This window comes from Cordyceps javanica, chromosome 2 (genome assembly GCF_051103115.1).
Source record: "Cordyceps javanica chromosome 2, complete sequence".
NCBI lineage: Eukaryota > Fungi > Ascomycota > Sordariomycetes > Hypocreales > Cordycipitaceae > Cordyceps > Cordyceps javanica.
In genome coordinates this window covers 4,457,755-4,483,593 of record NC_139296.1, presented here as the reverse complement: position 1 = coordinate 4,483,593, position 25,839 = coordinate 4,457,755, and the positions used below count along the sequence as shown (strand labels likewise).

General features: G+C 43.3%; 5 protein-coding genes across 5 annotated transcripts; 2 read left to right on the top strand and 3 right to left on the bottom strand.

The window, feature by feature from the left end:
- Nucleotides 1-677: 677 nt before the first annotated feature.
- On the bottom strand, nt 678-1,553 carry V2A60_003835 (H(+)-transporting V0 sector ATPase subunit c; the record flags this gene model as incomplete). Its single annotated transcript, XM_083255161.1, has 5 exons — nt 678-742; nt 793-1,053; nt 1,114-1,243; nt 1,364-1,376; nt 1,537-1,553. The coding sequence occupies 5 exons, from the start codon at nt 1,551-1,553 to the stop codon at nt 678-680; spliced, it is 486 nt and encodes a 161-aa protein (XP_083111287.1).
- A 2,790-nt stretch (nt 1,554-4,343) lies between these two features.
- V2A60_003834 (uncharacterized protein) lies at nt 4,344-5,984 on the bottom strand (the record flags this gene model as incomplete). The annotated part of the gene is made up of 1 exon (XM_083255160.1): nt 4,344-5,984. One exon carries the CDS (start codon nt 5,982-5,984, stop codon nt 4,344-4,346), a length of 1,641 nt encoding a protein of 546 aa, XP_083111286.1.
- Nucleotides 5,985-7,622: 1,638 nt separating this feature from the next.
- Nucleotides 7,623-8,109, top strand: V2A60_003833 (uncharacterized protein; the record flags this gene model as incomplete). Its single annotated transcript, XM_083255159.1, has 3 exons — nt 7,623-7,844; nt 7,905-7,993; nt 8,058-8,109. The coding sequence occupies 3 exons, from the start codon at nt 7,623-7,625 to the stop codon at nt 8,107-8,109; spliced, it is 363 nt and encodes a 120-aa protein (XP_083111285.1).
- Nucleotides 8,110-21,619: 13,510 nt separating this feature from the next.
- V2A60_003832 (SacI homology domain-containing protein) lies at nt 21,620-24,532 on the top strand (the record flags this gene model as incomplete). The annotated part of the gene is made up of 3 exons (XM_083255158.1): nt 21,620-21,818; nt 21,869-23,621; nt 23,668-24,532. 3 exons carry the CDS (start codon nt 21,620-21,622, stop codon nt 24,530-24,532), a joined length of 2,817 nt encoding a protein of 938 aa, XP_083111284.1.
- A 68-nt stretch (nt 24,533-24,600) lies between these two features.
- V2A60_003831 (uncharacterized protein) lies at nt 24,601-25,776 on the bottom strand (the record flags this gene model as incomplete). The annotated part of the gene is made up of 1 exon (XM_083255157.1): nt 24,601-25,776. One exon carries the CDS (start codon nt 25,774-25,776, stop codon nt 24,601-24,603), a length of 1,176 nt encoding a protein of 391 aa, XP_083111283.1.
- Between the last annotated feature and the right edge of the window lie 63 nt (nt 25,777-25,839).

Genomic DNA, 25,839 nt, shown 5'->3' with positions numbered 1-25,839 from the left:
CAATAGAGGTAGAATAGGTTTTGTTTCAATTGTTTCCTTTTTTTGGATTAATGATGTTGGCATGAAGAGGGCAGCAAAAACAATACAAATTGTGGTCAATGAAGAAAACAGATCCAATGAGGGATGATGAACATTCGAGTGCCAGGCCTGGCCAGACTTCTTAATAGGTTCTTTCTATTTCTCTCTTTTTTTAATGGCCAATTCAATTTTATCCGGAATGGTTGCAGCCAAGCCTCATGATAAAAAGAATGCAATACGACGACGTTTCATAGATCAGTGTCCTGTCTGGTGTCAAGACTCATAATACTCTGGTAGTGAACTCCTCACGGCCATGATAATGCACAAGGGCGTATTTTAACAAATGCATCTTCTTCAGCCTAGACTAGATCTTCTCCATACAGTTACGGTCTATAACGAGAAACACCTCCAAGGCCAATTCAATCCCTACCTGTCGCTATTGTACATGTACGACGTCTCCGTCTCCTTGATACCTGTTTCGACGCAAATTTCCTTTCCATCCGACACGCATCCATCTTATTTCCATTATAAAATGCGGACAGGATCAAAGTTTGAATCAAGCGCCTCCAAATTGTCTATTGTCACATTGAATGTTGGGACCGCAGCTTTTGGCCTTGATTAAATTGTCAAGCTTGCGGGCCCGTCACTTTCGTCGTTTCTCAACAGCTGACATCGGTGTTTGCCTTGGAGTTCATGAGCAGGGCAACAATGAGACCGTATAGACCTGTTATCTGTTAGAAATGTCTTGAGATGCCCGCATCTGCAGGGACCTACCGAGGACTTCGGCGAAAATGAGAATCAAAATCATGCCGACGAAGAGACGAGGTTGTTGGGCTGTACCACGGACACCAGCATCACCCACAATACCAATGGCAAAACCCGCAGCAAGACCAGCGAGACCGACGGACAGACCAGCACCAAACTGGATGAAACCAGTGTACAGAGGAAGCTTCTGCGTCAGGCCGTCGGAAATCAGGACGGAAACGACCAGACCGTAGATACCAATGATACCAGCCATAATGACAGGGACAATGTCTGGAGCTTGTGTTAGCTTTGCCGGAAATCATTCTCGAATCGGATTGGAGGATTGCGCACTCTTGACGATAAGGTCAGGGCGGAGGACACCCATGGCGGCGATACCAACACCAGACTTGGCGGTACCGTAGGAGGCACCAAGGCAGGTGAAGACAATGGCACAGGTGCAACCCATGGCACCAAAGAAGGGCTGTGATGTTTGTTAGTACATTTCTTTGACGTATCGCCGGTCGGCGATGAATGCTGGGCGGTCGGCTAGCAGCAGGCGGGAAGTCGCTCGAAACCGGTACTGGGTCGTGGGGGTACGAACCGCATAGACGGGGCTGCGATTCGGCATCAGTTAGCTTTGCATGTTTTGAAAAAGTGCTCTCCAGGAGGTTGCAGCGGGTTTCGCGGGGTTGCGGCGATAACAAGAGCTCGAAGCGATGGTCGGGGAGCTTCGAGGCCGCCTACCCCCCTCAAGGGCGGCAAACAGTGACGTACCAAAGATCGGTAGACATGGCGACGGCTATTGTGATTATGAAACAAAAGAGGGAAAGTTAATGACGAATTCGGAGCCTGGGTCGGTCGAGCTCGAGATGGGTCAGCAGCGAGGGTCTCGGGCGATGAGCTGTCGATGTCGCGATTAATGGGTGTGTGATGGTTGAGCAAGGTGACGTTCCCTGGCGACCGAAGCAGCTGGCGGCAGGTTTTGCGCACTGTGGCAGGAGTAACCACCTTACATAACAATCCGCCCCGCAACATCAATTACCCGCTCCGCACCAGGCCTTGTTGGCGGGCGGCGATTGGCTGGCTGGTGCCAGACTCCTTGTCTCGAGGCAATCAACTGCCTGAGCGTCGCTTCGAAAAGGCCGCTACTTGTTACTTATTAGTTGCTGGTTACCAAAATGGTGTAACTCGGATGGCAGCTTTATTCCACGATGGGTGGTGGGTTGCCTTATTGTGCGCCTTGCGACACCCAATGTCGATGCCATTACTGCATTCACTTTGTTCGCATCAAGTTTACAGTGAACAAGAATGTCCAGCACGCCTCGAAAATTGATACAATGCATTGATCCTACCGATGGAGAACACCAGGCGTAGCCTAAAGCCTGAAGTGCATTGGAAGCAACGTACAATTTCGTTCTCAGCTAGTTACCCAATGTGTCAACATTCGCGCGCGGGCACAGCCGCATCGCTCCCCGCCCCGGGCCTGCGCAAGCTGTCGCCAGGCTATGGAATCGAAAATTTGAGACACAAAAACATCTCTTCGCAGCCAGTGTGCCTGCATCATGCACAAGAAGACATTTCAGTGACTCGGCAAGGTCTAACCTGCAGGTCGCATCAGCTTTGCCCATCAACATGGTACCAGCCATGACGCTGTCTCCACATATCGAGGTGGGCGCCCCAGCCACCTGGCCTATTACCCCTATTCTATCACGTAGTAGGTTAAAGGTACCTTACTTTAGCTAGGGTCTATACCTATAAATAGGTATCTTTTCCTTTTATAAAAATTCTCTTTTATAATCCCTTAAAAAATAATAATTTAATTTTATTATATTATTTTATCTCTCTAATTTAACTATATAATTAAACCTATTAATTATTATTAGTATATTTAAATTTATTTATATTATAATAGTTATAAACTTAAGAGATTTAATTTAAATAAATTTTTAATTTTTAATAAATTCTTTTTTTATAATATAAATTATTTATTAATTAATTATCTAGAGTTTATTAATTATTTTTTTAATTATAATTTTTTTTTATTTTAAAGCTTAAAGGTCTTAAGATCTAAGATAAATAGTTTTACATTTTTTAAATATATATAAAGAATTTATATATTTAAGAAAATATTAACTTTATTATATTAAATATTCTAGATAATATTTTAATTAAATTAATATTTTTAAATAAAAATTTTATATAATAAAAATTTAATTAAATATAAAAAATATAATAATAAAATATAAATATTAATAAAGCTATTAAGATAGCTAATAAATATTATAATTATGTATTTAAAGATTATAATTTATATTATAATTTAATAAATATTATAAATATCTAGGTAATTAGTAATATTAGCTAGATTATTTAAAATTAGGTTAAATTTCTTATTTATTTTAATAATATTTTTAAAATATATATTTAAAAGATAAAATAAGTACTTATTTTATTTAATAAAAAAACTAAGAAAAATAAAATATATATTTATTAAACTATATTTAATTAAAAAAAAATTTATAGCTAGAAGCTATTAAAATAATTTAATTTATAAAAGAAAATATATAATAAAATAATAAAATATAAAATATAAAATTCTAAAGATTTAAAAAATTATAATAAAAAAAACTATAAATAGCTATTAAAGAATTATTTAATTTTATATATATTATTTATAATAAATAAAATTCTTTAACTTAAATATTAACCTTTTAATTAAAGGAAATAAAAAAAGAAATAAAATACTTAAAATAATATATCTTTAGAAAAGATTTAATATATATATAATATTGAAAATAACTTTTAATACTTAAGGTAATCTTCTTAAGCTTAAAAATAAGATAGTTATTATAGTTATACTAATAACTAATATTTCTCTAATTAGCTAAGTAATTATAAATAATATCTAAAATATATTTTTAAGTCTTAAGGGCTAGAGATATTCTCTTATAGCCTTTATCTTATTTAATATAAATATTAAAATATACTTAATTAATATTATTTTTATTTAATAAGAGAATATATAAAATAGAAAAAGGCTTTATTATAGCTAAAATAATAAACTTTTAGATTAATAAATATAATATTTAAATATTTAAATAAATATTAAAAGCTAGATTTTTTATATAAAACCTAATACTAAATAGATTATTATTATAAAAAGTTTTTAAACTAATATTATATTTATAAAGCTTTTATATTTTATAAATATATAACTTATAAGATATAATTATATCTTTTACTTAGATATAAATTAAAAAAAAAAATAAAATAACTCTTACTTAAAGATAATCTTTATATTTTTAAGTATAGCTTATTTAAATAAGAAGAAAAGCTTTATAAAAGTATTAACTTATATGCCTCGAGGTGAAACGCGTGCTCGTCGGTGTGGTGCCTGCGGTAAGACTGGCCACAATGCGCGCACTTGTGTAATAGATGTAGAAAGTACTGAGGAAGAGAATTCCGATTAATTTTAGATGATTTCTTATGTGGTGGTTGACTTATTAATGGTTGAAAGCTACAGGGTCTAGGAAGGTGCGCGACTCGCTTGTCTGCGCGACTCGCTTATCAGACACGCTATATCAGTAATAAGCTTGGTATTGTACCAACTCCTTTGTGTTAACCCCGTTCAGTGCATAGGGAACTTCGAAGCTGGGAGCAAGATGGCTCCTATCCACCGCGCCAAGGCCCTCAACTGGATTGTATGAGTACACCTCGGACCCAAACGGGTTCGGCGCTTCCCCCAAGACGTCATAGATGAACTTATTCGCAGCCCTATCGACGCTGACATAGCGTCCCTGGTTGACAAAGTACTCCCTGGATAGTTTGATATGTAGGCGCGGCCTCTGTTTTGGCGCGCGCTCCCGCCAGGAGAGATTGTCTCGCAGGCTCACGAGGAGCTGCGTGTAGCCACAGTCCTCCTCAAAAAATGCCATGTAGCTCACCTCCACGGAGCGAAGTAAAAACGACATTGCCTGTAGTAGCGCCACCAGCTCCGACTGCAGCACCAGGAACCCAGTAATGCCGAAATGCTGTAGATGTGGCCACCTTTTCACCGGAAGCACGCTTATCGGAAAAGCCTCCTCAGCCACCATCCCCTCCAGATCCCCGAGCCCCCCAGGGCAGCCGTGCACGTCAATATCCATGTTGCTCGAGAGAGAAAAGTGCTCCAGGTCCGTGGCGGCACTGAGGGCGTCTCTGAAGAGCCCGGTGCGGAACGCCGGCCATTCGTCCTCCTCCTGAGCGCCAGTGTAGAGGGCGAGGTCGAGGCGTCGGAACCCGGGCCTCGACAGGAGAGAGGCAAAGTCGACATACTCTTGGCACGGCTGGTCAAAGATGTGGCAGTTCATGCCCGTGCGGCGATGGTGTATCGCCATGACAAATTCCGACACGCTGTGCTGGTTGTGTTGCGATAGTGTCCTGAGCACGACACGGAAGCCACGCCAAATGTTCTTGTACTCTTCGAGGGTGCAACCATCGCCATATGTCATCTTGAAGCCATCATTGTCGTTCCACCTATACAGCGGCGGAGAACTCGTTCTTTCCTCGTCACCAGGCCAGCCGCGAGGGATAGGGTATGCAAAGGTATCTGGAAAGGCCCGCAGCATGGGTGTCTGGTACAGTGGGTTTCCTATGTACACGCCATGCGCCGCTGGCGTGAGGGTGATGCACTTCAGGGAAGGAAATCGTTGTAGACCGTATTGTAGGGCCTCAACATCCGAGTCCGAGTTTAAAACCTCGTTTTGCCCGAGTAGGAGCTCCCTGTAGTACTGCCAGCAGTCGTCGAGGCTCATGACATCCTCCGGTATCGTATTACCGTTCCAGCCATCCTCGACAACATCAAACCTCCACATCAAGGCGGCCCTCCTACCTATTTTGAACCACTCTGGGCAGTCTTCATTGGGTCTTTCTCCGGCTCGAATAAGTCCTTGACCTACTTCGTAATCAGCGTCAACGAGCCGCGCATCGTCCCAGACAATCTCTGTGACGTTTTTACGAAAATCGTCATGGTCGGCAATGGCTCGAAAGACTTGTATATTCAATGGGTTGGCGGAAAGAAAGACTCGCTGAAGCCTCAGAGGTACAATATCTCGGATAGCCCTATTTGCTCCTCGAAGGCGTTTGATGTCGCTGTTTGCCAGGTAGGACGTGACGGCAACCAGCAGCTCTTTTGGAAATCTAAGAAGTAAGCATGCTTCATTTCCGTTGTTATTTGAAGACATGCTCCTTTTTCGTCGCTGATTTGCCTTGTGTTGGTTGCGGGAGATGTTTGGGGCAGTTGGAGACGGTGCGGTTGTAAGACTGCGAATCGGCCTCCACCTAACTTCTTAAGTACCCGTCGGCTGGCCGAAAAGGGTGAAGGTTTCTCTAGGTTATTTTCTTAATAAACGAAATATATAGTAGAAGTTATGATAACGATATTCAATAGTCTTTATATAATCTACTAAAAAGCTTAGAAAAGACCTTTATATAAATACTAGTATACGTTTTATCTTAAACATAATAGATTAAGCTAGTATAGAAAGTATTTTATTAGGTTATAGTAGTAAAATAGCCCTTATTATTAGATAAGCTCTAAGAAGCTATCTCTATTAATATTAGATAATAGAGTCTAAGGCCTAAGTATTAGGTTTATTATAGGGGTATAAGTATAAAATTATATTATATAATAAATATAATAAATATAAGCTAATTTTTCTGATTATAATATATATACTCTTACCTATTTTAACCTAGGTTTAGAAATAAAGTTATATAGAAATATACTAGCTATACTAGGTACTTATAATAGTAGCTTAATTCTAAGTTATAGATAGGTCTATTTCTTAGGAAGTAAGTTAGGTTAAATAGCTATAGGGTAGCTAATAAGTAATTTATAGTAGTATTATAGGCTTATAAGTCTATTAAGAGATTAACTCTTAATAGTAGAACTATTACTTAGATTAATTAATAGAGATCTAGACTTCCTAGCTATAGAAATACCTCTTTCGTAAGTACCTATCTGTGACAAACGAACAAAGGATAGCAAGGCGGCCTGTTATGCAGCCACGGGGGAGGACCAGTGGCGCAGGAAGAGGCTGAGAAAGCACCTAGGGTACGAAGGTACAAGCAGACATAGTCACGTGATGGATCAGGAAGGATCGAACTGATCTAAACAGACTTATCGGACGAGCTTAGTCTGATCCAGTGCGACAGGATCAGAAGGGATCAGTATGATCTAAGTCTACAATAGAGAGATAGACGAGTACTTAAGAAGGAAGTATTCCCATAGCCAAGTAGTCTAGATCTCTATTGATTAATCTAAGTAATAGTTCTACTATTGAGAGTTAATCTCTTAACGACCGTTTAACGATACTGCTCAACGTGCTACCCTATAGCTTTAGCCTGACTCACTTCCTAAGAAACAGACTTACTGTAACTTAGATTTAAGCCATCGTTACATTTTGATTAATCCTATTTAGTAAGTTACCCTAAAACCTTAAGTAGCTAATATGTCTACCGAAAGCGGACCTACTACTAATAAAGCCGAAGTGCTTTAGAAACTTCTCGACTGAGTCGGTATCCTCGAGAGAGAGAATACCGAGCTCAAGAAAAGTGCCATAAAGTTTCGAGGGGAGATTAACGACCTCGAAGAAGCGAAGGACAAACTCGAAATCGGACTCAAAATCAAGGACAGCCTTGAAGCCGAGCCTCGAACCGATATGCCAAAATTTCCCAAACCAGTCCCATACGACAGTTATAAGGGAGACGTGAGGAACTTCCTCACCTAGGCAAGAGCTTACCTCCGAGTTAATCACCATACACTCAAGACACCCGAATCTCAAATCCTGTGTATTGGAAACCTCTTGACCGGAAAAGCGATGGAATGGTGGGAACCTACGCTACGAGACTATTTGAAACACGATGACGATTCAACCCGAAATATTGAAACTATCCACGTCTTTGGAGATTACGAAAACTTCGAGGATCGTATCCTCACTGCATTCGGAAACCCTGATGAGCATAAAGAAGCCACTCGACAACTTACCCGACTCAAGCAAACGGGATCTGCAGCTCATTACGCTAGGGAGTTTAAACGGATTGTAGCCAAGCTCAATTGGGGCAATGAACCTAAGATGGAGATTTTCTACTAAGGACTTAAGGAGGAAGTCAAGGACGACATCTATCGAGATGATCGACCTGAACTCTTTGACAATTTCGTGGACCAAGTCATCAAGGCAGATAACCGTCTGTATGAACGACGTCAGGAGAAGAGGGGAGGATCTAGTTACAAAAACATGCTAAAATTTCATAAGTCAAATACTAAGGCACAACGACACACCTCCACCGCATATGGTCATTATGTAGGACCTATGGAACTCGACGCCGTTAATAAAGAAAAGGGGAAAACCTGCTATAATTGTGGTAAGGTAGGACACTTCGCGAATAAGTGCCGAGCCCCGAAGAAGCAATGGAAGCCCGTGAAGGAATAGAAGATTCACGCGGCCAACCGCGAAAACTTGCCTATACGAAACATTAGTATGGCAAATAGCGAAGAATATATCTCCGACACCGAACAATACCTCGATGTGGATGATTACTACTCTGTAGATGATACTACTGAGGAGGGTGAAGATTGGGATTTTGGAACCCAACCAGTGCCAGAAGAAGAGCATGAGGAACACGGTATTCGACCGCCAGCGTACACAACGCAACTCGATTTACCTGATACCTATACGTGTGTTCCATACTCTCAGGTCCCTCAGCCACCAAGTACCCTTACTAGCGCTCTGTCGCTAGGGGAAGGAGACCCTGAGCTAGTAGGAGTTATGATCTACGGTTATGATATATCTGATCCTACGGTCTTAATTCGAAAACTACTCTTAGCGGAAGACGACAACACTGCGCAAACTAGCAAAACCACGGCTCTGCACCCAGCACTTAACCCTATGCACCGAGAACATACGATGATCTCTTGGGTATCGTGCTCACACGATAACTACAGAAGGTACCTGTGGAAGAAGCTTGAATATAGATGGTTTCCGCGACCCAATGGAAGACAAAACCTATATGGACCCTATTTAGAAACTGACCTACGACACTAGAAAGTATGGAGGAGAGACTCTAGAGGACTTATTCTATTAAGGAACATAGAAGTTTACTATGTTGAGGATGAAAACGCATATACTATCCGCGCTATGACCTCACGATACGAGGATATCGGAAACAGTGTAATTGCAACTAACTCGCCTAGCCCGAGTTCGACTAACATAGTAGGCAAGTAAGCAGAAAGCTGCTAAAGCTCTAACAGTACGGAAGATTACCACCGACAACTACGAAAGAAGGAACACGAATAAAAGAAGATTTCGGGAAACGATAACCGTCGTCGTAACTAAGACCGATTCTTCGACGGAGATCTAATAGGTCTCTATGTGTTGCAGACATCGGCAACACGGCGTACCTTATGATTACCATGAGCATCATGGGAAGAAAGATCCAGGCAATGATAGATAGTGGAGCATAAGGAAATTTTATCTCGCCGAATCTCGTCAACAGACTAAGATTGCCCTAGACTATGAAAGACGAGCCCTACCGACTTACGACTGTGGAAGGACGAGCGGTGGATTACGGCTAAGGAGTAGTCGACATGGAAGTTGCGCAGCTACTAGTCGACATACAAGGCACGAAACACCATGTTACCTTAGACATCATAGTGATCTCAAAACACGATGTTATATTAGGGATACCCTGGTTGCGAGCGAGTAATCCCCGAGTCAATTGGAGAACCGGCCAACTTCAATGGGATACGCCAGGATGCGATTACGGCAGGAAGAGCGGCCGCAGAAAGGCACCTTCACCGAATTATGACAGACCTCTAGGAATATATGTGATCACTAGAGAGTCAAAAGCTAAGATAACGGAGATTCCCGAGGAATACTCAAAGTATAGCAAGCTGTTCAGCGACGAGCTAGAAACAGGACTACCGGAGCATTCACGCTAGGACCATAAGATCAAACTCTAGCCCGGTACTGAACTAACGTTCAACAAGATATATCCCCAGAACCCCGAGCAGGACGCAGCACTCGAGGAGTATCTGGAGGAAATGTTACGAAAGGGATACATAAGACCATCAGAGTCCCCAGCAGGACACCTAGTCCTGTGGGTACCGAAGAAGAACGGAAAACTACGACCATGTATCGACTATCGACCACTTAACAAGATCATAATCAAGAATCGATATCCGTTACCACTCACAGTGGAAATACGAGATAAAGTTGGGAAAGCAAAATATTTCACTATACTTAACCTAAGAGGAGCCTATAACCTCATACGAATAAAAAAGGGCCACGAATGGATGATAGCGTTCAGAACTACTAAAGGACACTTTGAATATCTAGTGATACCTTTCGGACTTACTAACGCACCAGCAACGTTCCAGACCATGATCGACACGATCCTACGTAAACAAATCGGAGTATTTGTTGTGGTTTACCTTGACGATATCCTTATCTACTCGAATACCCTTGAGGAGCATAAATAACACGTACACGAGGTACTTCAAACCCTGTAAGATAACAAACTCCTAGTAGAAGCAGCCAAATGCAAGTTCCACCAACGTAGCGTATAATTCCTGGGATTTATTGTTACCCACGGAGAAATATAGATATGTCAAGACAAGATCAAAGCAATCAAGGAATAGCCAACACCAACAAACGTCAGAGACGTGAGAGCGTTCACTGTATTCGTGAACTTTTACCGAAAATTCCTGAAAGGATATGGAGATATATCGCGACCTCTCACTGACCTAACCAAGAAAGACGTTGAATTCAAGTGGACAGAAAAGGAAGAGAAATCCTTCACCACGATTAAAGAACTCGTTATACAGGAACCTATGATGAAAACACCTGATCCAGAGAGACCTTATGAAGTCGAGACCGACGCCTCGGACTATGCCCTTGGCGGATAGCTCGGACAACGAGATGACGAAGGGAGATTGCACCCAGTTGCCTTCTTCTCACAGAAACTCCACGGGCCTGAACTGAACTATGGCATTCACGATAAAGAACTTATGGCCATTATTTAGTGCTTTAAGGAATGGAGACACTATCTCGTAGGAGCAAAACATAAGATTAAAGTCTACACCGATCACAAAAATCTCATATCGTTTTTGACTACGAAAGACCTGAATAAAAGGCAAATCAGATGGTATAAAACCCTCATGGATTATGATTTCGAGATCATATACCGTAAAGGATCCGAAAACGGAAGAGTAGACGCGCTTAGCCAAAGAGAGGACTTAAAATCGGAAGAACAAGTGGACAATGTACCCTTATTACGCGCTACTAAGGATAGGAACCTTGTACTAGGCACCTGAGAAATTAACATTACCTAGCAGGTAAAGCTAGATAAGATATGGATACAACGAATTGCATCACACAGCAAAAACGACAACTACTTGGATAATTGGGAGACAAAAACGCACTTACGCAAGGAAGCGGGAAGCTTCTTATATAACGAACGGCAGTACGTCCCTAGTATACTTTAAGAGTAACTTATCAGAGAAATACACGAACACCCGTTACATGGACATCAGGGTGTGGGGAAAATAATCAGTCGACTAAGGAGATCATACGACTTTCCCAAAAGTAGAAAAATAGTATAACAAGTTATGGACAAATGCGACATTTGCCGAAAAGCAAAAGCAGCACAACACGCTCCTTACGGTAAACTACAGCCAATACCACTACCTAAAAGAGTATAGCAAATAGTCATAATGGATTTTATTGTCAAACTACCAAAATCCAAAGAACCAATGACAGGAGTCACTTACGATAGTATCCTGGTCATAGTGGATAAACTCACGAAATACGCTTATTATATTCCTTATATAGAATCTAGTAATATGAGAGATCTAGCGTATATGTTCTTTAAGACAGTTATCGCATAGCATGGCCTACTGACACGACTTATATTAGACTGAGATAAATTGTTCACGTCAAACTTCTAGAAATGCCTAATAGAAACAATAAAGATTAAGCAAGGCTTATCTACGGCATTCTACCCATAGTTAGACAGATAGACGGAAATCTTAAACTAAGTTCTTGAATAGTACCTACGAAGCTATGTCAACTATCGACAAGATAATTAGGTAGAATGGCTACTACTTGCATAATGGGCTTATAATAGCTCAGAAAACGAAAATATGAAGATGTTATCATTTAGGGCAAACTATGGATTTGACCCTATTATCGAAACATATGCGGCACGCAGTGTGCACGCGCTAGCAGCTATGGCACATATAGCAACGATCACTGAAACACAAAAACACTTATAGTAAGAATAGATATTTCTATAGAATCGAATAAAATACTATGTGGATAAAAAGAGATTGCCAGCGCCAATCCTAGAGGAGGGAGATAAAGTTTACCTTATCCGCAAAAACATCAAAACGAAACGACCTAGTGACAAACTCGACTGGAAGAAAATCGGACCATTCCTTATCAAACGAAAAATATCAGACACTAACTACGAACTATCCTTACCGGAGGGGATGAGAATCTATCCCATATTTCATGTGTTACTATTAGAAAAAGCACTAGATGATTCTACACTCGCTACAAGAATCACGGTAGAGAATACGGACGAATATGAAGTTAAGGAGATACTCAAGGCACGAGGGAACATGAAAAATCGTCAATATCTTATCAAATAGAAAGGATACCCTAACTCCGAAAACACATGGGAGCTAGCAGTAAACCTCAGGAACTGCCCAGACCTGTTACGGCAATTCTACCAGAAGGTAATAAAAATTCGGACGAAACCAGAAGACCTAAATCCATGAGGAACTCGGGTGACTGGTCGGCCATATAAGCTTCTAGCTCGGAACACTCCTGCGCTTCTAGCTTGTCGAGGCTCTTAACACCACGAGCTACTATCTCCGCTACCTTTTAACGAAGGAACTTTTCTTAACGACAAACCCTTTGGAGATGAGCCATCGCACGCTCTAGGTCCTCTTCGGCGGAAGCGCGCTCCTTGTCGAGACGGTCCTTCTCGCGAAGAACTCGAGCATAGGTATTAGAAGAAGTACCGCCTAGATTGCAGTTTGAATAACCCCGTAGTGCGCATTCGCTATAACGATCTTTTCCCTCAGCGACGATGCATTCGCGGTTATTTTGGCGACAAGAATTGCAAGACAGCATAATAAAACCAAAAGCGGTAATAAATTCGGACAGACGTTTGCGATCAACCTTTTGGTTCGGGTAAGACCGCTATTTGGTAATGCGGTTAGAAGGCATGTTAAAAGGATAAGGATGTAAGAGGGAGGGGAACCTACGACGGAGCTACGAAGTCTTAAGGACAAGACCCAAGGAAGAGGGGAATAATATGACAAACGAACAAAGGATAGCAAGGCGGCCTATTATGTAGCCACGGGGGAGGACCAGTGGCGCAGGAAGAGGCTGAGAAAGCACCTAGGGTACGAAGGTACAAGCAGACATAGTCACGTAATGGATCAGGAAGGATCGAACTAATCCAAACAGACTCATCGGACGAGCTTAGTCTGATCTAGTGCGACAGGATTAGAAGGGATTAGTATAATCTAAGTCTATAATAGAGAGATAGACGAGTACTTAAGAAGGAAGTATTCCCATAGCTAAGTAGTCTAGATCTCTATTGATCAATCTAAGCAATAGTTCTACTATTGAGAGTTAATCTCTTAACGACCGTTTAACGATACTGCTCAACGTGCTACCCTGTAGCTTCAGCCTGACTCACTTCCTAAGAAACAGACTTACTATGACTTAGATTTAAGCCATCGTTACACTATCTATCTTTCTATTATAGGCTTAGATTACTTAGATTACTAGTAATCCTAATAATCCTAATATTACCTTAGATTACTACTAGATTACTATAATCTATAGTAATCTAATTATATAACTTGGTATCCTAACTATATAACCCGTAGGTACTACTAGGCTACTTCTTTAGGCTACCCCCCTTAGCTACCCTGCGTAGCGCTTTAGTTTATAATACTATATAGTACTTTAGTTTATAATAGTACTTTACTAGCTAGCCTAGCTACTTTAAACCTTATATAGGTTATAATAAACTACTTTAATATATTTAAGTTATAGACTAGAATAGACCTATATTTATTGATCTATATAAATCTAGTAATTCCCCTAGTCTTTTACTATAGTAATAAGTAAGCTTCTTTATAATATATATATAAATAGAAGAATAATTCTATTAATTTTACTTTAACTATCCTTCTTATTAAATAATAACTTATATTTCTAATCTTTCTACTTCTATCTATTAAGCCTATTACTTATTAACCTTTAATATAAAGATTTAAAAAAAAGAAGTTTATAATCTTAAGGAAAAAGTATAATTAATATATATTAAATATAAGCTTTTTTAAAATATTTATTATTTTACTATTTAATTAATATCTTAGTTAATTTTCTTTATAGCTATTAATAATATATATTTAAAAGAACTAAAATAAGTATAATAATAAAACTTTTAAAATATAATATATATTATATAAATTAATATTTATCAAAATACTAAGAAAATATATCTTATAAATAATTATAATATCTAATAATAGCTTTAATTAGGGAATATATTAAAGTAAGTACCCTAGCTACCTAGCCTATTACCCTTATTCTATTATATAATAGGTTAAAGGTACTTTAATTTAGCTAAGGTCTATACTTATAAATAAGAATTTTTTTTATTAGAATTCTCTTTTATAATTGTAACGATGGCTTAAATCTAAGTCACAGTAAGTCTGTTTCTTAGGAAGTGAGTCAGGCTGAAGCTACAGGGTAGCACGTTGAGCAGTATCGTTAAACGGTCGTTAAGAGATTAACTCTCAATAGTAGAACTATTGCTTAGATTAATCAATAGAGATCTAGACTACTTAGCTATGGGAATACTTCCTTCTTAAGTACTCGTCTATCTCTCTATTATAGACTTAGATCATACTGATCCCTTCTAATCCTATCGCACTGGATTAGACTGAGCTCGTCCGATGAGTCTGTTTGGATTAGTTCGATCCTTCCTGATCTATCACGTGACTATGTCTGCTTATACCTTCATACCCTAGGTGCTTTCTTAGCCTCTTCCTGCGCCACTAGTCCTCCCCCGTGGCTACATAATAGGCCGCCTTGCTATCCTTTGTTCGTTTGTCATATTATTCCCCTCTTCCTTAGGTCTTGTCCTCAAGACTTCGTAGCTCCGTCGTAGGTTCCCCTCCCTCTTACATCCTTATCCTTTCAACATGCCTTCTAACCACATTACCAAACAGCGGTCTCGCCCGAACTAAAAGGTTGATCGCAAACGTCTGTCCGAATTTATTACCGCTTTTGGTTTTATTATGCCGTCTTGCAATTCTTGTCGCCAAAATAACCACGAATGCATCGTCGCTAAGGGAAAAGATCGTTGCAGCGAATGCGCACTGCGGGGTTATTTAAACTATAATCTAGGCGGTACTTCTTCTGATGCCTATGCTCGAGTTCTTCGCGAGAAGGACTATCTCGACAAGGAGCGCGCTTCTGCCGAAGAGGACCTAGAGCGTACGATGGCTTGTCTCCAAAGGGTTCGTCGTTAAGAAAAGTTCCTTCGTTAAAAGGTAGCGGAGATGGTGGCTCGTGGTGTTGAGAGCCTCGACGAGCTAGAAGCGCAGGAGCGTTCCGAGCTAGAAGCTTGTATGGCCGACTAGTTACCTGAGTTCCTCATGGATTTAGGTCTTCTGGTTTCGTCCGAATTTTTGTTGCCTTCTGGTGGAATTACCACAATAGGTCCGGGCAGTTCCTGAGGTTTACTACTAGCTCCTATGTGTTTTCGGAGTTAGGGTATCCTTTCTATTTGATGAGATATTAACGATTTTTTATGTTCCCTCGTGCCTTAAGTATCTCCTCAACTTCGTATTTGTCCGTATTCTCTACCGTGATTCTTATAGCGAGTGTAGAATTATCTAGTGCTTTTTCTAATAGTGACACATGAAATATGGGATAGATTCTTATCCCCTCCGGTAAGGATAGTTCGTAGTTGGTGTCTGATATTTTTCGTTTGATAAGGAACGGTCCGATTTTCTTCTAGTCGAGTTTGTCGCTAGGTCGTTTCGTTTTGATGTTTTTGCGGATGAGGTAAACTTTATCTCCCTCCTCTAGGATTGGCGCTAGTAATCTCTTTTTATCCGCATAGTATTTCATTCGATTCTGTAGAAATATCTATTCTTGCTGTAAGTGTTTTTGTGTTTTAGTGATCGTTGCTGTATGTGCCATAGCTACTAGCGCGTGCATACTGCGTGCCGCATGTGTTTCGATAATAGGGTCAAATCTATAGTTTGCCCTGAATGGTGATATCTTTATATTTTCGTTTTCTAAGCTATTATAAGCCCATTGTGCAAGTGGTAGCCATTCTACCCAATTGTCTTGTCGATAGTTGACATAGCTTCGTAGGTACTATTCAAGAACTTGGTTCAAGATTTCCGTCTGTCCGTCTGACTGTGGGTAGAATGCCGTAGATAAGCCTTGCTTAATCTTCATTGTTTCCATTAGGCATTTCTAGAAGTTTGACGTGAATAATTTGTCTTGGTCTGATATAAGTCGTGTTGGTAGGCCGTGCTGTGTGATAACTGTCTTGAAGAACATATACGCTAGATCTCTCGTATTGCTAGATTCTATGTAAGGAATGTAGTAAGCGTATTTTGTGAGTTTATCCACTATGACCAGGATACTGTCGTAAGTGACTCCTGTCATTGGTTCTTTGGATTTCGGTAGTTTGACGATAAAATCTATTGTGACTGTTTGCCATGCTCTTTTAGGTGGTGGTATTGGCTGTAGTTCACCGTAAGGAGCGTGTCGTGCTGCTTTTGCTTTTCGGCAAATGTCGCATTTGTCCATAACTTGTTATATTATTTTTCTGCTTTCGGGAAAGTCGTATGATCTCCTTAGTCGACTGATTGTTTTCCCCACACCCTGATGTCCATGTAACGGGTATTCGTGTATTTCTCTGACAAGTTGCTCTTGAAGTGTACTGGGGACGTACTGCCGTTCGTTGTACAAGAAGCTTCCCGCTTCCTTACGCAAGTACGTTTTTGTCTCCTAATTGTCTAAGTAGTTGTCGTTTTTGCTGTGTGATGCAATTCGTTGTATCCATGTCTTATCTGGCTTTACCTGCCAGGTAATGTTAATTTCTCGGGTGCCTAGCACAAGGTTCCTATCCTTGGTAGCGCGTAACAAGGGTGCATTGTCCACTTGTTCTTCCGATTTCAAGTCCTCTCTTCGGCTAAGCGCGTCTGCTCTTCCGTTTTTAGATCCTTTACGGTATATGATCTCGAAATCATAATCCGTGAGGGTTTCATACCATCTAATTTGCCTTTTATTTAGGTCTTTCGTGGTCAAAAACGATGTGAGATTTTTGTGATCGGTGTAGACTTTAATCTTATGTTTTGCTCCCACGAGATAGTGTCTCCATTCCTTAAAGCACTGAATGATGGCCATAAGTTCTTTGTCGTGAATGCCATAGTTTAGTTCAGGCCCGTGGAGTTTCTGTGAGAAGAAGGCAACTGGGTGTAATCTCCCTTCGTTATCTCGTTGTCCGAGCTGTCCGCCAAGGGCATAGTCCGAGGCGTTGGTCTCGACTTCATAAGGTCTCTCTGGATCAGGTGTTTTTATTATAGGTTCCTGTGTAACGAGTTCTTTGATCGTGGTGAAGGATTTCTCTTCCTTTTCTATCCACTTGAATTCAACGTCTTTCTTGGTTAGGTCAGTGAGAGGTCGCGATATATCTCCGTATCCTTTTAGGAATTTTCGGTAAAAGTTCACGAATGCAGTAAACGCTCTTACGTCTCTGACGTTTGTTGGTGTTGGCTATTCCTTGATTGCTTTGATCTTGTCTTGACATATCTGTATTTCTCCGTAGGTGATAATAAATCCTAGGAATTGTACGCTACGTTGGTGGAACTTGCATTTGGCTGCTTCCACTAGGAGTTTGTTGTCTTGCAGGGTTTGAAGTACCTCGTGTATGTGTTATTTGTGCTCCTTAAGGGTGTTCGAGTAGATGAGGATGTCGTCAAGGTAAACTACAACAAATACTCCGATTTGTTTGCGTAGGATCGTGTTGATCATGGTCTGGAACGTTGCTGGTGCGTTGGTAAGTCCGAAAGGCATTACTAGATATTCAAAGTGTCCTTTGGTGGTTCTGAACGCTATTATCTATTCGTGGCCCTTTTTCATTCGTATGAGGTTATAGGCTCCTCTTAGGTTAAGTATGGTAAAATATTTTACTTTCCTAACTTTGTCTCGTATTTCCACTGTGAGTAGTAACGGATATCGATTCTTGATTGTGATCTTGTTAAGTAGTCGATAGTCGATGCATGGTCGTAGTTTTCCGTTCTTCTTCGGTACCCACAGGACTAGGTGTCCTGCTGGGGACTCTGATGGTCTTATGTATCCCTTTCGTAATATTTCCTCTAGATACTCCTCGAGTGCTGTGTCCTGCTTGGGGTTCTGGGGATATATCTTGTTAAACGTTGGTTTAGTACCGGGCTAGAGTTTGATCTTATGGTCCTAGCGTGAATGCTCCGGTAGTCCTGTTTCTAGCTCGTCGCTGAATAGCTTGCTATACTTTGAGTATTCCTCGGGAATCTCCGTTGTCTTAGCTTTTGACTCTCTGGTGATTATATATATTCCTAGAGGTCTGTTATGATTCGGTGAAGGTGCCTTTCTGCGGCCGCTCTTCCTGCCATAATCGTATCCTAGCGTATCCTATTGAAGTTAGCCGGTTCTCTAATTGACTCGGGGATTACTCGCTCGTAACTAGGGTATCCCTAATATAACATCGTGTTTTGAGATCACTGTGATATCTAAGGTAACGTGGTGTTTCGTGCCTTGTATGTCGACTGGTAGCTGCGTAACTTCCATGTCGACTACTCCTTGGCCGTAATCCACTGCTCGTCCTTCCACAGTCGTAAGTCGGTAGGGCTCGTCTTTTATAGTCTAGGGCAATCTTAGTCTATTGACGAGATTTGGCGAGATAAAATTTCCTTGTGCTCCACTATCTATTATTGCCTGGATCTTTCTTCCCATGATGCTCATGGTAATTATAAGGTGTGTCGTATTGCCGATGTCTATAACATATAGAGACCTATTAGATCTCCGTCGAAGAATCGGTCTTAGTTACGACGACGGTTGTCGTTTCCTAAAATCTTCTTTTATTCGCGTTCCTTCTTTCGTAGTTATCGGTGGTAATCTTCCGTACTGTTAGAGCTTTGGCAGCTTTCTGCTTGCTTGCCTACTATGTTAGTCGAACTTGGGCTAGGCGAGTTAGTTGTAATTACACTATTTCCGATATCCTCGTATCGTGAGGTCATAACGCGGATAGTGTATGTGTTTTTATCCTCAACATAGTGAACTTCTATGTTCCTTAATAGAACAAGTCCTCTGGAGTCTCTCCTCCATACTTTCTAGTATCGTAGGTCAGTTTCTAAATAGGGTCTATATGGGTTTTGTCTTCTATTAGGTCGCGGAAACTATCTATATTCAAGCTTCTTCTACAGGTGCCTTCTATAGTTGTCGTGTGAGCACGATGCCCAAGAGATTATCGTATGTTCTCGGTGTATAGGGTTGAGTGCTAGGTGCAGAGCCGTGGTTTTGCTAGTTCGCGTAGTGTTATTGTCTTCCGCTGAGAGTAGTTTTCGAATTAAGACCGTAGGATTAGATATATCGTAACTGTGGATCATGACTCCTACTAGCTTAGGGTCTCCTTCCCCTAGCGATAGAGCACTAGTAAGGGTACTTAGTGGCTAAGGGACCTGAGAGTATGGAACACACGTATAGGTATCAGGTAAATCGAGTTGTGTTGTGTACGCTGGCGGTCGAATACCGTATTCCTCATGCTCTTCTTCTAGCACTGGTTGGGTTCCAAAATCCCAATCTTCACCCTCCTTAGTAGTATTATCTACAGAGTGGTAATTATCCGTATCGAGGTATCGTTTGGTGTCGGAGATATATTCTTCGCTGTTTGCCATACTAATGTTTCGTGTAGGTAAGTTTTCGCGGTTGGCTGCGTGAATCTTCTATTCCTTCACGGGCTTCCATTGCTTCTTCGGGGCTTGGCACTTGTTCGCGAAGTGTCCTACCTTACCACAATTATAGTAGGTTTTCCCCTTTTCTTTATTAACGGCGTTGAGTTCCATAGGTCCTGTATGATGACTATATGCGGTGGAGGTGTGTCGTTGTGCCTTAGTATTTGACTTATGAAATTTTGGTATGTTTTTGTAACTAGATCCTCCCCTCTTCTCCTAACGTCGTTCATATAGACGGTTGTCTGCCTTGATGACTTGGTCTACGAAATTATCAAAGAGTTTAGGTCGATTATCTTGATAGATATCGTCCTTGACTTCCTCCTTGAGTCCTTAGTAGAAAATCTCTATCTTAGGTTCATTGCCCTAATTGAGCTTGGCTGTAATCCGTTTAAACTCCCTAGCGTAATGAGCTGTAGATCCCGTTTGCTTGAGTCGGGTAAGTTGTTGAGTGGCTTCTTTGTGCTCATTAGGGTTTCCGAATGCAGTGAGGATACGATCCTCGAAGTTTTCGTAATCTCCAAAGACGTGGATAGTTTCAATATTTCGGGTTAAATCGTCATCGTGTTTCAAATAGTCTCGTAGCGTAGGTTCCCACCATTCCATCGCTTTTCCGGTTAAGAGGTTTCTAATACACAGGATTTGAGATTCGGGTGTCTTAAGTGTATAGTGATTAACTCGGAGGTAAGCTCTTGCCTAGGTAAGGAAGTTCCTCACGTCTCCCTTATAACCGTCGTATAGGACTGGTTTGGGAAATTTTGGCATATCGGTTCGAGGCTTGGCTTTAAGGCCGTCCTTGATTTTGAGTCCGATTTCGAGTTTGTCCTTCGCTTCTTCGAGGTCGTTAATCTCCCCTCGAAACTTTATGGCACTTTTCTTAAGCTCGGTATTCTCTCTCTCGAGGACACCGACTCGGTCGAGAAGTTTCTAAAGCACTTCGGCTTTATTGGTAGTAGGTCCGCTTTCGGTAGACATATTAGCTGCTCAAGGTTTTAGGGTAACTCACTGAATAGGATTGATCAAAATGTAACGATGGCTTAAATCTAAGTCACAGTAAGTCTGTTTCTTAGGAAGTGAGTTAGGCTAAAGCTACAGGGTAGCACGTTAAGTAGTATCGTTAAACGGTCGTTAAGAGATTAACTCTCAATAGTAGAACTATTGCTTAGATTGATTAATAGAGATCTAGACTACTTGGCTATGGGAATACTTCCTTCTTAAGTACTCGTCTATCTCTCTATTGTAGACTTGGATCATACTAATCCCTTCTGATCCTGTCGCACTGGATTAGACTGAGCTCGTCCGATGAGTCTGTTTGGATTAGTTCGATCCTTCCTGATCCATCACGTGACTATGTCTGCTTGTACCTTCGTACCCTAGGTGCTTTCTCAGCCTCTTCCTGCGCCACTGGTCCTCCCCCGTGGCTGCATAACAGGCCGCCTTGCTATCCTTTGTTCGTTTGTCACAATAATCTCTTAAGGAATAGTAATTTAATCCTATTATGCTATTTTATCTCTCTAATTTAGCTATATCATTAAGCCTATTAATTATTATTAGTATCATCAAGCCCACCTACGTTATGACACTATAATACTAGACTGCAGTCGCGTCGGACGCCGAGGCCGCTACCCCCACCGTATGTCATGGACATTTTAGTATAAACATAGTACCTCTACTATTCCTTTTTGCCATGAACACCTGTCGTAGGGACCTGGGTATCTTTCTCTCCCTGGTGGCCTGCTCTCATTCTTCGACGGTCGCGGCTTCGGTATTTTGACTATGCCCGGTATCGCGCGAAAGGTTCTGATTTGCGCCGCTGTAGATGGCCTGATCATCCAGCCGCTGTCCACCAAGGGTCAGCGCCCCTTCAAGCCCGTACAAATAAAATACGCCGATGCATCTATATCATCTGTTCCTAGAGAGCATATTCCAGAAATATCCGCTTCAGACTCTTCTTTTGAAGCTTTTGGCGTGATAGGTAAAAAAAGCTAGCCATCCCCTCTCAGATTACAGCCCTGACATCATCAGGCTTGATTACGGTCTCGAGACTTAGCTACCTTGTCACAATTACCCAGAGGAAACAGGTCGCGCACATATTCGGTTTCCCTGTCTATGTCGTAACCGGCGTCGCAGTCACCCCTTGCACCTCCCAACATGACGCGGCCGCCTCCATCAGCCGTACAGTGAGATGGCTTGATGATCGACCTACTACCGCAGATCAGGATGCCGGTAGCAGTGACGAGGACGTGGAACTACCCTCTGCATCAGCGGACGAAATTGACGATGGTGCAAGTGATGAAGGTGATAACGAGCTTACATCCTCTCGGAGTAGCGTCGCCGAGGATGTCATCCGTCGGAAGGGAAGCTATGGCAGGTTTGCACAACGCTGGTTCAGTGGCCGGGGCTGGACAGTGGACCAGAGACGAACCTTGGGTCTCAGTGATACCTCAAATAACCCAAAATCGCCAGAGACGGCAGGCGAGCCCAGAAAGCTACCAGTTAATGAGGATGACGCTGAGCGACCCGCTACCGCTTTGCTGCCGAAGCTCCTGAGAGCGATGTATCTATTCTTCGGCAAGTCTCAGAGCTTTTACTTCTCCTATGACATCGACATCACACGTCGACTCTCGGATAAAGCGCCAACCGCACAAGTCGACATTCCGATATACCGTCAAGCAGATGAAGTCTTCTTCTGGAATAAACACATGATTGATCCGCTCATCGAAGCTGGCCAAGATGGCCTTATTCTTCCACTCATGCAAGGCTTCGTTGGGCAGAAGACATTCATAGCCGACCGCAGCCCACCTCAAGTCGATGAGCCCAAAACGGAATCGGTTGAGCTAAGCAATCTCACCCCAAAGGAACCGTCGCTCGCTGAAACAGTCTCTGCCAGTGCGCGCAATTCGCTCGAGCTGCGTTCCTCTGAGAGCAAGTACTTTCTAACACTGATATCGCGCCGATCGACCAAGCGCGCAGGTCTGCGCTACTTGCGTCGCGGCATCGACGAGAATGGTTCCACGGCCAACATGGTTGAGACCGAGCAAATTTTATCCCGCTCAACCTGGGACACCTCATTCCCGATATACTCATTTCTCCAGATCCGAGGCAGCATCCCCTTATACTGGACCCAAACTGCGTACGCATTAAAACCCGTGCCTGTTCAACAACATTCGGCGGACGAAAACTACAAGGCATTGAAGATGCACTTTGAGAGCCTAGCAAGAAAGTACGGTCAAGTTCAGATCGTGAACTTGGTTGAGAAACAAGGAGTCGAGAAATCAATTGGCGGTGCGTATGAGAAAAACGTAGAGCGACTGAATGGCGAAGGTAGCTGTGGTGTTGTGCCATTTGAGTGGTTCGATTTTCATCATGCATGCCGTGGCATGAAGTTTGAGAATGTCAGCGACCTACTCTTCTTGCTCAAGGATAAATTGGAGGAGATGGGGAGCACTGTTCGAACGGGTGGCAATGTCACAAGTTCCCAAAGCGGAACTTTCCGTACCAATTGCATGGACTGTCTGGACCGAACCAACGTCTGTCAAAGTTCGTTCGCCAAACATATGCTCGAACTCCAGTTAAAAGCGGAAGGTATAGATATGAGTGCACAATTGGACCAAGAGACAATGTGGTTCAATACACTCTGGGCAGACAATGGCGACGCGGTTTCCAACCAGTATGCTTCGACTGCCGCTATGAAGGGGGACTATACACGCACCCGGAAGCGCAACTACATGGGCGCCTTAAATGACGCCGGTTTATCGCTCGCGCGCTTGTACTCGGGGTACGTTGGATGATCCGGTGCCAGGCATAATACTAATGAATCACAGAATGGTAAATGACTACTTCAGTCAGGCTGCCATAGACTTCCTCTTGGGCAACGTTACCGGCAAGGTGTTTGATGAATTCGAAGCCGACATGATGACCAAGGACCCTGCAGTCTCTGTTACGCGGATGCGCAACCGTGCAGTTGATCTCTGCCAGAAGCGAGTCATTGCCAATGCAGAAGAAGAGGTTCACGGCGGTTGGGTTCTCATTAGTCCCAACGCTGCAGACGTGGTAAAATCGTTCCCGATGGAAGAGGTGGTACTGCTATTAACGGATGCCGCGCTATATCTGTGCCGATTCGACTGGGGTCTCGACAAGGTATCATCATTCGAGCGGATCAATCTAGCAAATGCCACAGGTATCAAATTTGGTACCTACATCTCGTCCACAGTTTCAGCAGCCCACATGGATGAGCTGCGAAACGTCGGATTCGTGCTATCATATCAGCCGGGGAAAAGCGACGTCAAACGGACCAATACCCGAACCATGTCTTCGCAGCAAGACTTGACCGCCACACCAGCTTCAGGTCCTACGGAAAGCAGCGTGAAAAGGCAATCTGGGTTGGGTAGCCTCTTCTCTGCAAGGCCAAAGGGACCGACTGTGAGACAGTTTGCTTTCAAGGCTACCTATGCGGACTCGTCAACAGCGGCAATGCGACCCGGGCCAAAGCAAACAGAAATCCAGCAAGTTGTGACAATCTGTTCCGAAATCGAGAGGCTAGTCTTGGACAGACAACTCCTACAAGGCGGAGAAGAGCCAAGAAGCATCATCGAGAAGGGAGACATAATCTCTCTCGACTCTGCCAAGCGAGATACCGGGTTGCTTGAGCAACTTGGCCACTCTATCAAAAAGCTGGTCTGGGCATAGAGTAGAAACGTGCATGCCATTATGTTAATTAGGTAGCTTTACTTTTCATCATCATAGTTGAACATGAATTATGTCGCTGGCGTTTTTTCTAGCCTGTATAAATGTAGCTGATATCGCATATTCTCCAGTTGTATCGGATATGTCAACTGATCGGAGAGCCGGAACCAGATTGAATCGTGCGATTCCAGCCTCGTCCAGGGCTGCGCCGCGCTCGCCGGGTCCGTGAGCGTGTGGTGCAGCAGCCACTGCATCGGGTATCTCTTCTTGTCCTTGCCCAGCGCGGCCTCGGAGTAGCTCCCTGGGCTGTCGACGACGAGCAGCAGCGACCCGTCCGGCAGCGCCCCCTCCAGCCCCTTGAGGAACTCGGTCGTCTTGGCGATGCCCCCGCTCGTGTACAGCTCGTTGAGCGTAAACATGAGCGTCACCACGACGGCCGTGCTGCTCGTGTCCGCGGGCCCGAGGATGTCGGCCCAGCGGGCCCCCGTGATCTCGAGCGCGTCCTGCTGCAGGACCTGAAGGTGCAGCTGCGGCGGTTCCCCCAGCGTCGCCTCGAGAAGGGGTACGTTGGCGGCCTTGGCGGCGGCGGAGGCGTACTTGGACAGCGGCAGCGGCGCCGTGAGCGCGCCCTGCATCGTGGCCGCGACGCCGTCCCACGGCGCCGAGTCGAGCAGCGTGAGCTCCCCCCGACCGCCGCCGTCGCGCGAAGAAGACTCCCGCTGTGCGAGGAAGCTGGCGAAGGCGACGTGTTCGGCGGCGCACCCACCCACGCAAATCATCTTGGTGCGTCGCCGCGGCGGGCACGACGACGATGACAACGCTGACGGTGACAATGAGGGCGCAGGGGTCCGCGTGAGGTGCGGCGGGAGGTACGTCTCAAAGATGCCCGCGTAGCACAGCGCGCGTGTTGGGCTCCAGCGTGCGGCGTACGCGGCCAGGTAGTCGGTGCGGCCAAACGCGGTGGCAAAGTCGCGACGGAAGAGCGCCTGCTTGATCTCCTGCAGCAGCTGCGGAAACGAGGCCGCGGTGAGCACTGCGTCAAAGGCCGCCGCGAAGTGGTTCAGCAGGCGCTGCTGATGCGGTATGCTGAGCGACGACGCGGGCGCACCATCGCTTTCGGTGACGATGACGCTGCCGCTGCCGCCGCCGCTGTTGGAACCCTTGCTCGCAGTTGTGGTGGCGAGCGACTCTTTTGGTGTTGCCGAGACGGGCACGGCACCTCCACCCGCGGGTTTCTTCCGGGTCATGGTCTCACGATGATTCGATTTGGGCTGAAACGTCAATCCTTCTTCACTGTCCTTGACCTTCCG